This window comes from Cryptotermes secundus, unplaced genomic scaffold (genome assembly GCF_002891405.2).
Source record: "Cryptotermes secundus unplaced genomic scaffold, Csec_1.0 scaffold630, whole genome shotgun sequence".
Taxonomy (NCBI): Eukaryota; Metazoa; Arthropoda; class Insecta; order Blattodea; family Kalotermitidae; genus Cryptotermes; species Cryptotermes secundus.
Window position 1 is genome coordinate 500,764 of NW_019720573.1, and position 10,587 is coordinate 511,350.

Sequence of the window (10,587 nt, forward strand, 5' to 3'; positions counted from 1 at the left end):
ATATCAATGGAGTTATACAAAGACAGCAAGGAGAGAGAACACAAAATTAGAATACACAGTGCTGTATAATATTGGATTTTTACGTTACAATCGTCATCGTCATCACCATAATCTTCCTCTTCTTGTACTCTTCCTCATCCTTCAAAATCCAGAAATTAAAGAGATTTCCTAATTCTGTTATTTTAATGGGTTGTTATTTGGTAAGTTTTGTGCAATCCTATCAGTTAATATTTTTTTAATCATGTCTCTTGCTGGCAAAATTTACAGTTTGCTAATTTGTGGGATTTTCGGTTTTGTTACTATAGGCCCGGTTGGATATTCTCCTGATGCCTGAAATTGATGGCCTCAAGGACTCACAAAGAATACCATATGAAGACATTGAATTTGAAGTTCTCATTCTTGCCAACCCTAAACCTCAAGTTGTCTGGTAAGTTGAACCTTATGCATGTAAGTGTAAAGAACAATTATGCCCTTTTGTATTAATTCATCATGAAACTTCTCTATGTTTAACCACTAGGTTATTTCATTAAGAGTAAGTGTGTGTGTGTCTCTGTGGGTTTAGAGGCAGGTCACCTTCCAAAGTTATTTGTGTCTGTGAAATAAATAGTTTTATACTTTATCATGACTTACTAATTACAGACAGTAATACCATACTTGAACATGGAATGATTAATGTTGCAATTTATGTTATACTTTTTTTTTAGAGCAATATAGTAACTGGCTCATTTCAGAGCAGACATATGGGTATAGTATACATTTTCAGTGAAAACTAAAAAGTAGGAACACTATTTATGCTCTCATGATTAGGACACAATTGGAGCAGTTATAATTTCATGAACATTTGCATGATGTTTATTACTGAAGATGGTTTAGATAACATGAAATTACCAAAACCTGCATTTATTCTTTCTTCCTTACATTGTATTATTTGATTTTCATGTTATATCTGAAGTTCCTTTAATTTAGGACTAAAGATGGAGAGAAAATTGAAAACACGGAACACACTAAAATTACGGGAGATATTGAGAAGGAGATTTACAAGCTTTACATCTCTAACATTGGTCTGAGAGATCATGGAACTTACACTGTTACTGCCACCAACAGTCAAGGAGAGAGTAGCCAGACCGCAAAATTCCACGTACATAGTAAGTAGATTGATTCTCAGCCTACCACTCAGTGCTGACATTTACATTCCTCTTTCTTGCTTTTGAAATTTGAGAGCCAAATGCTTTAACCCTTTCACTGTCATAAGAGCCTTCCTAGTATTCCAACTGTTGGATATGTAACTTTGATAGATCCTTATTTTATTTGGAAGAGAGTCCATGGTTTCTTTTGATACAGGAGTAGAACTGAGATGTTCATAATGCTTAAGATGTTCCATGATTGTATTGGGGTTGGCCCTAAAAATGGAACCAGATGCCTTAAAATGTGTATGATCATTGTATTGTAAACGGTTATAATTAAGACTGGCAGTGGAAAGGTTAAAAAACTTTCTTTTACAGAAACATTTTGCTGACAGCTATGAAAAACCACGAGTTATTTAGAAACACTAAGCCCCATTACCAGCTTTATGCATTTAAGAATGCTGAAAGCCAAATCATTATCATTTATTAATGTTTCTACCATGATGAACTGTTTTATGACAAAGCTGCTTTCATTTTTCTCTTCCAGGACACAAGTATGAATTTGTTTCCTCTTCTCACCCTCTTTGTAGTGTTTTTCATGCTTATTCTTTCCAGGTCTTCTGAGTACTATTTGTTCATAATCTTTATATTTGACTCTCTTGAAGGGATCTTGTTTTCTGCAGTTGTTCTTATAATTTTCCACCTTGAAGTATTTTCTAAATGCCCTGATTTCAAATTGTAAAAATCAGATAAGAAAAAGTAAAGGTATCCCTGTCACAGGCTGTGGAGGGCCATAGGGTTGTGAGATGTTGAGATTCCCACATTTTGTAGACAGTCGGCTCATAGATGGCGGAAATGTTGTCAGCCCTACATGCCGGCTGCCCTTTACCCCCAAGAATATTCCTGGTACTCATTTCCGTTAGAGGCTGAGTCGACCCCAGGACCATAGTATGGCTGGAAAGATTAGGTGAATTGAAAGAAATCCAATGACCTCATCAGAATCCAATCCAGCGACCTTCTGGCTTGTAGCATAGTGCCTCCACCAACTATGCTACTGCGTGCCCCTTATAAGAATCAGATTCTCATGTAAATACAAAGGCATGCGTTTGCTTTGCAGCGGAGCCTCCTTCATTTTTGAAGAATCTGGAGGATCAGACTGTCAAGGACTATGATGATGTAGAATTTCGTGTCCGAGTTAATGGAGTTCCGAAACCTCATATCAAATGGTAAGATAAGTTACCATGAAGGAAACACAAGAGCTAATGTCTGTGACTTCTTAATTATCATTAAGCTGTCTGTAACTCTCAATTATTGCAGTCTCTCCTCGTTCCATATCTTCAAAATACCCATTCCACAGCTTTCAGTTGATATCTAATGTCTTAGTTGATTTATCAGTTTTCTGTTCTCCCATTCTTTCCTCGTGTCCATGCCATAACAGTGTTGTCACATTTCTGCTGAGAGCTGGAATTATGATGCCAGCAGAGACAGCTATTTCTTGGGAATGGCCCTGTAAACACATCCATTGTTAGGCAGTGGTTCAGTGGACATCACGTGATAATGGACACACTTACAAGCAACAATGGAACACATGGTGCCATGTCACCAAATACATCACCCGTTGCTAGGCGATGGCACAATAATCACATCTCCACGAAAGCAGTGACATCATGAAACAACTGGAGAATTGGTGGAAGCAGTGTTTTCTGTTGGGCTCATCCCAAGGCTGTATCGTGAGAACCAATGGGGCACATGAACGGGTTTTGAGACAGCAAAGTTAGAAGAGTAGGCGGTTTTGTGTGAGATGACCATGAGCCTGCATGGACATGAGCCTGAAAGCACAGGAATATCCACTGTTATAAGACATTACCCAGCAACACAGTGAAGACCATGACTGTGTGTGATAGTGATTTATAAAGTATAGTCATGTGTGTCAAGAGTCATTCTTGAACCATTAAGGCATGAGGATAGCGCTTTTTGGAAGACTGTGACCAGGAAAAGCCTAGTTGAGTTGTGAGATAGATGCCAGCCAACAAGGACCGGAGTCATGGAACGTGGAAACTGAGGAAGCTACGGCATTGGAAGTCTGACCAGATGACATCCGGTGAAGATGCAGCAGACTGAGGAGACTTAGTTCATGCTGTAGTGAATTGTAGAATGCAAGAGTTAGCGAAACTACTATAATTAATTGTAGTTACAAGTTTCGAGTCCAGTAAATCTGATTACCAATCCAACCCCATCTATAGTCACTCACTCACCTGGCAATAGGTTATTTTATGTCCTGAACATGATCTTTCCTCTGCATTCATTTCAAGCATATTCACTTTCAGTGATTATACCAAAACAGTGGAAATTGTCAGTTCATATTTCACATCAAACACAAATATGTTATTTCTGACAAACTCTTTGTATTCTTTTGTTCCTTGGAATATGAAGCAGTTGGTGCTCAGCACAAGCATTTGCTATATTCATGATGAATGTGAGTCATCTGGTGATAGCAGTTACCAGGATTTCCATGCCCACAAATAAATGTTATAAAACTAAAAGTGTTAAACTAAATTACAGTAATTCACTGTTTATTTCTGGACACTGTATTCAGTTCAGTTATATGGTGTCACAGTGAGAAAGGGCAAAATCATTGTATTTGGGAGGGGGGATATAGCAGGAAGTTTTCATAGCCTAGTTTAAGGAGCTATCCTCTTGTTACCTAAAGGAATTGAGCAACATCACAAAGGATCTTTATTAGGAGAGCAGTTTGTTGTTTAACCATATATTATGTTGGCTAAGATTATGTTAGGTTGGGTTATGATAGATTAATTAAGAAATGTGGTAATGCAAAGCAGGTAAGAATTTTGTGCTTCATTTGAAAGCCTCAATGGTTGTGAACACAAGAATATCCATATATAGGGCTGCATCTTCAGCATTCTTTGATAAATCGTTAACATTCTGGAAGGAATTCTTTATATTGTCATGGATTTATTGACCACTTGCACATGACCGGGAAGTACAAGCAATTACAGAGCCACCATCTCCACAAGTCACAAAACACCACAGCACCCACTAAGCCTTTTCAAGCCTGCTCTGTCTTCATCAGCCATTCCCTGCCAAAGTCTTCTAACAGTGGAAATCCTTCAGCTTCAGATGCTCAGGGCCTATCTTCATAGCTCCCATGCAGAACTCCTGCACAACTGACTTTCTTCCATGCTTATAACATCTCACCATCACCATGTAAAAACACCCCTTTTCCAACAGTAACTCTGTTGTTGCATACATATTCATTGCTATGGGAACTTGTTTACTGAGCCATTGCCCAGAAATGGCTGTTGTTTACAGAGTCACAGCTTAGCAATGTGTCTGTATGCCACAATACATTTTGGAATATATCGTTGTGTCTAATGCCTCCATTTATGGATCATTTTCAAGGTGGAGGCATCCAAGGACTTTTCTATATGTGTTCAGTGCCATATGACAACATTACCAATCCTGATTTGTCTTTACTCCCATAAAGTTTGGGTTCCCAGCAGGGACATGGATTTTTCTTGCCACCAAATCCAGTCTAATCCACTTATGTTCATCTAGTGTTGAGGTTAAGAATGTGTAGAAATGTATGTCTAGTAGTTCATCATGCTTTCATGGCATTGTGCTTAAACACAACAAACAGTTTACTTTTACCTTTCACTGGGCTTCTCAATTTATTGGATACTTGAAATGGAAGTGCTTTGTATGGTTATCAGACCTTAAATTGCAAGTTTTTGGAAACTGAGAGTAAAGGAAATAGTTGGACCTGTGTGAGATGAAGAGAGATGGAAATGGAGAAAATTTCATGCTGAGGGACTCTGTAATGTTTTGCAACACAGAGTAGCCATTGATGTTTGCAGTGGCTATGTTGTAAGGAACAACAAATGTATAAAAATATTTGTGCAGAAATCTGAAGAGGAGATGGGAGGAGTACGTTAAACTGTGTCACGGGAAAGTTGGGTCTGAGGATGTGAACTGATTTGAACTGGCTAAGGGTATATGCAGTGGCAGGCTTTGGTACTGGCAATGTATTATGATCATGGCATTGCTTGATGATCAGAATAACAAATATAATGCAATTTTTGGTTGTTTAGGTTCAAGGATGGCCAGGAATTGAAGAGTGAAGGTAGACTGGCTGTTGAAACAGATTCTGAAGTTCTAGTATCCAGTTTTATCAACATTAAACATTTCAACGAAAGTGATGTGGGCAAGGTGAGTTTGGCATTGATTTGTAAGGTAAGGTAAAGTTGTCCCTGTGCTTAGATTATTAAGCATTACACCATGAAGGCATGTTGGGGAGTGGATGTATAGATCCACATTTTTTTGACCTCAGCACTAGTTGGAGATGAGTGGTCAGCTTTGCATCCTGGCCGTTTTACGTCCAGTGAAATGGCCCACAGGTACTAATTATATAGAAGGCTGGGTGGGCCCCAGAGCCGGTCTGGAGGACATGGAGAAAGAACATTTTTGACCCCACCAGAACTCGAACTCTGACCCTTCGGTTTTCCAATCCATAGCCAGTCACTAAACTGACTACACCATCCCAGTTCTTGGCATTAATTTGTGCTGTGTGAAATAGGAAATTAGCATGGTTTCCCTGAACTAGCGTTGTAGCACTGGATTTGCAAAAATTTCACATTTATCTTTACAGAAACATCAGATTGATGAATCTGTATGGGTGAGAGGCATGGTTCCTCCATGCAACGTTCTTCACCAAAAAGGAATGAGTGACTAAGACTCCGCCCCTTTGAGCCTGTCACTACTCTTATAATCAATAATGCTGTAATTTTTTCTGATTGAACAGTACAGTGTGACAGCATCCAACTTGGTTGGTCAAGTAGAGACGAGTGCTAACTTGACCATGGCTCAGATTCCTCCTTCATTTGGACGCCCCATAGACCGAGCCATTGAGGTGGATGAAGGAGACATATTGGACATTAAGACAAAACTAGATGGAAGCCCTGTTCCAAAAGCACAATGGTAGGTTCAGAATATAACATGTTTTCTCTCTCTTGAGTTACTGGGAAAAATTAGAGCTGTCTTTAACCTTTAGTAGGTTATCATGCTCTGAAAGTATAAACGACACACAGAGAGAAGTTCTGCCTCAAATATTAAGTTTCATGGTTGTGCTGTGATCACCCTTATTGACAGAATAGATACGGTTGCAATCTGTATTCCCACCGGACCAGACAAAATACGTTGTAAGATGAGGCATCGGCCAAACAATTATTACCAAATAATCTACACCAATACCATGGGCCTCCAAGCAGTTTACTATATGTCTACAAGTGTAGAATATACCATTATGTCCCTGGGAATATAACAAGATTGCAACAACTGACTTCATGATATGTAATATCACATGAAGAGTTTTTAACCATATTTTATTACATAACTTCCGTTTTATAATCATTTTATAATTTTATTGTATTTTTATACCTTGTATTTTTTGGTGTAACATAGTTGTCAAGTATCCAGCTCTACTGTCACACTGAAATGCAGTTCAGTATTGTGTGAATACAGTAACCATGTATTTTGCCTGATGATGGCTTTAAAAGCCAAAACATGTAGCTAAGGTGATGTTGACCTTGACTGTTATGTTGTTTTGTTATGATGGAATCCAATAAAGAATTGTATATAATAAACAGAACAGGATGCACAAAATGAAAATGACAGAATATGTGTGTGGCTTGACTTCAGAGTCTGTCTGAGTACAGGAGTCACACAGATCTGTATTAAATGTTCATAAAACTTCTCAGTTAACTCCTTCAGTATCAGATTTACAAAATGTTTTGGAATTGTAGAAAAGTTTTAGGAATGGAAACAATTGAAACGTCTAAATAAACGCATTTGGATTGTGCCAGTATAGGGCTGAAGTCAATTTTTATGGTTCCTTCAATAATACCTTCATATGATAGTGACTGTACGTGGGTTTTGGTTTTAAACTAGATTTACTGGACACTGAATCATCTTATTAGCATATGAATACAGCAATTTACAAGTATTCACAGTCATTCATGTGTTTGACTGCTGTTGTTCAGACTCTCAATGATTTGTGTCACAGATTCATTGCAGGTTGCAGGGTTTTCTCATCACAGGCTGTCTGTATATCACCTTGTTGTGGGCTCCAAGGGTTCCTTGACTGTCCTGGATGCATGTATGCATGCAATTGTCCCAAGAAGCCTCCAGGCATATTAATGATTACTCTGCTCCAGTAGGACCTCCCTATTATGCCTATGGCTGCCCCTTTTAAAGGAACCACAAAGCCATACTAGGCCTGACGTTCATCCTTTGGCTTTGATGTTGTCCAGCCTTCATTCTCTTTAGAAGCAGCCCCATGCTGCCATTATCCAGCTGCTGTCTCCTTAGGGCTGCATATGCTCTCTGACATTATCATCTAGAGGTGCATGCCTCTGCTAGTGTCTTCAGCCATCTAAACAGGCAGTATCCTTGGGGGATCAAACTGGCACTATCATCCTACCTTTGGTGACCTAATCCCGATCCTGCTAGGATATCACCGCCTCCCGGTGGACTTCCAGCTGCACCATCATGACTGTCCCATACCGAGCCAGTGCCACCTCACTGCTGCCCTTTGTCACTCCCTGGGGCATAGCTGGTGCATCTTCCTTGCTCAATCATGGCACATGGCACGTGTCATTTTATGTAACGTCTACAGGGATGCTGTGTAAAGTGTAGTGGCTTGCCCCTGCCAGATGGCAGCTAGTTGCATGACCATCTTACTAGATGTCCAGTTATTGTCGACCTCCACAGCCTTGAACTTGTAATGAAACAAGTCCAGGACATGGCCCCATCATTCCATAGCATCATTATTCTGTCTGTAATGCTTACTGTGTTCCTGTAACCTCCACACCCCACTTGGGCATCAATGTATGCTGCTCTTATCTTGAGTTCTAACCATGTACCTTCTACCACTGCCTTTGTTGTTTTTATGTCTAGTTCTGTCCCTTGCATCTTGCTGTCCAGTTCATGGTAGAGGTTCTCTTTTGCCTCTTGCATCTCACAGCTGAGCTCTTTGAGGAGACTTTTAGTTCACTTATAAATTTATACTTGGCCACCCTCCACCTGTTTGCTGGTAGTTTCTTCAAATCTGGTCTGAGCCGACTGGATAGCATATACTGCTGTCTTTATTTCTTCTTGGCTGGGATTTATGGTGGCCATCATCTTGGCTTTCGTATCATCCTTGCTGGCCTTCAATTTTCCCTTCAGCTGCCCTTGGCTGGAACTTGTTACTCTTAGCATACATTCGAACCTGTCCATGATCATTTGTTGCGTTGGTTCCAATCCACTATAACACACACACACATCTGACAATTGCTCACATGATATTGACTATACATGAGTTCAGGATGGAGCTTGGATTTATTGGACACTGAATTTTCTTACTTACAAGTGATTACAACACTTGACAAGTCTCCACAGTTCACAGTCTGTTAGACTGCTCTCTTTCAGACCATTGGTGCTCTGTGTCATAGACTCATTGCTAGGTTGCAGGGCTGTCTGATCATGGGCTCTTGCCAGCTTGCAAGCTGTTTGTATATCACATTGCTGTTGACCTCAAGACAACTCTCACTCTCAGGGTTTGTGATGGGTGTATTTGTTTCTTTGGATTAATGTTTAGGCATCTTGTCACAGTACATTGTTAGAGTACACCAGGGAACTTTTAAAATGGAATTTGATAAAGAAACAATCAAATATAATTCCTTTCATAGCATCCACTCTTTTATTATCTGCTTTAAAAGAACTAGATTTTTGTTGAGAATAACAGTGCTGCTGTACTGTAGTAATTAGATACAAGTTTCTTTGGCTCTGAATTATTCTTACTTTCAGAATTATTTTAGATTGTACAACACTTGATACATTTTAGGTTAAGTTTCAGATATACAGCATTTGTAAAACATTATGTAGGATATCATGTCAGTTCAGCATAATCAAGTTTCCATTCTTATACAGGTATAAGGATGGTGAGGAACTAGCTACTAGTGACCATGTCAAGCTCACAGCGTTGCCAGATGGAACTGTAAGATTATATATTGATAATGTGTTGCCAGCAGACTGTGGAGCATACAGGCTTGTTGCCACCAACAAGAATGGAGAAGCGACAGCCATCTGTGCTGTTGCTGTCAAGCGTAAGTACCTTATAAGTGTCTCTTTTGTACATCATTTTACTCCTCGTGTAATTGATTATCCAGTATCAATGGATTCTTGTTGTCATTCAATGTAAGGATTCTTCAGCGCAGTAAAATAAGCCCATCATTAGTTCCAGTTGTTAGCCAGTCCAATTCAGTTTTCATTCTTACATTGTCAAGCTTAAGTATTTTATAAGTGAACATTCCTCAGCCTCACATGCCATGTTATTTCATGATGCAAGGTTGTCCTTGAACAATTGATATTCCACTATCAGCAAAGACTTGCTGTCATTCATTACAAAGATTTGTCATCACAACAAAATAAGCCCATAAGAAAATTAGACATGTTGAAGGAAGAATCAGAAAGACACTGGAAACACAGCATAAAGTATTTCAAAAACACAGTGCACTTTCTAACTGAACATATGCTGTTTTCAAGCATCTGACCACGTGAAATCGAAAAGTAAACACTGATTTGAAGCCATCATTACTGGCTTCCAGTTGTTGGTTGTGGCATGCTGAAGCCAATTATTCATAAGTAAATATTACTGAACAACTTTCTTTTTTAATATTCAAAATATGTTCTTACAAGCCCTAATGAACTTACGCATTGCAGCCAGTAACCGCAAACCTGCCTTTGTAAAGCCACTAGAGGATGCAAAGTCTGTTGTTGGGCAGCCCCTCAAGTTAGAAGCCCAAGTCGTGGCATTTCCAGCACCAGAGATAAAGTGGTGAGTTTTAACCATTGGTTACATAATGGCCTCACCTTTCTGTATAAGTGGTAGGTGGAAAGTTGGTGCACCGAAACCCCGTTTAACACATTTCTGAGAAACAGTGGATTTGAATGCTATACTAATTGAGAAACACTTTATATGGAGGGAATTTAGCAGTGAGATTACTGACTTTATATGTTAAAAAATGTCAGAACTCTAGGTCTTATAATATGAGATATTTGATATATACTTTCTCAGCTCTATAACTGTTTTAAACATGAATTAGTGCAGGTCATCATCATCAGTAATCTGTCAAGACGGCAGGTCCACAGTCTCTTCCAAAACAATTCCTCCACTTAATGCGATCTAGAGCTTTCTCCTTCAAATGACAGTATACTCTTCTGTCCCCAAGGTCATCCAGCATCTTCTTACGTCTTCTTCCTCGTCTTCTTGTCACTTCTATCCGCCCCTCTATCTTTCCTTCGATAACTTCTTTTAGAAGGCAGTTTCTGTGTAAAACATGACCAATCCAATTAGCCTTCCGTTTTCTTATTTCATGTAGGATATTCCTCTGCTCACTGACTCTAA

The 10,587-nt window shown here is 39.2% G+C and overlaps 1 protein-coding gene across 8 annotated transcripts in view; it reads left to right on the forward strand.

The window, feature by feature from the left end:
- LOC111869356 (obscurin) overlaps positions 1–10,587 on the forward strand; it is a 228,833-nt gene that overhangs the window by 159,033 nt on the left and 59,213 nt on the right. For all 8 annotated transcript variants that reach the window (XR_004513565.1, XR_004513564.1, XM_033753466.1 and 5 more), the window contains 7 exons: positions 306–427; positions 967–1,145; positions 2,242–2,350; positions 5,234–5,351; positions 5,944–6,119; positions 9,111–9,286; positions 9,903–10,017. Coding sequence is in view for 6 of the 8 variants with exons in the window: in XM_033753466.1 (XP_033609357.1) it covers positions 306–427; positions 967–1,145; positions 2,242–2,350; positions 5,234–5,351; positions 5,944–6,119; positions 9,111–9,286; positions 9,903–10,017 (995 nt within the window). In the remaining 2 variants the exon portion in view is untranslated. The remainder of the gene's footprint in view (positions 1–305; positions 428–966; positions 1,146–2,241; positions 2,351–5,233; positions 5,352–5,943; positions 6,120–9,110; positions 9,287–9,902; positions 10,018–10,587) is intronic.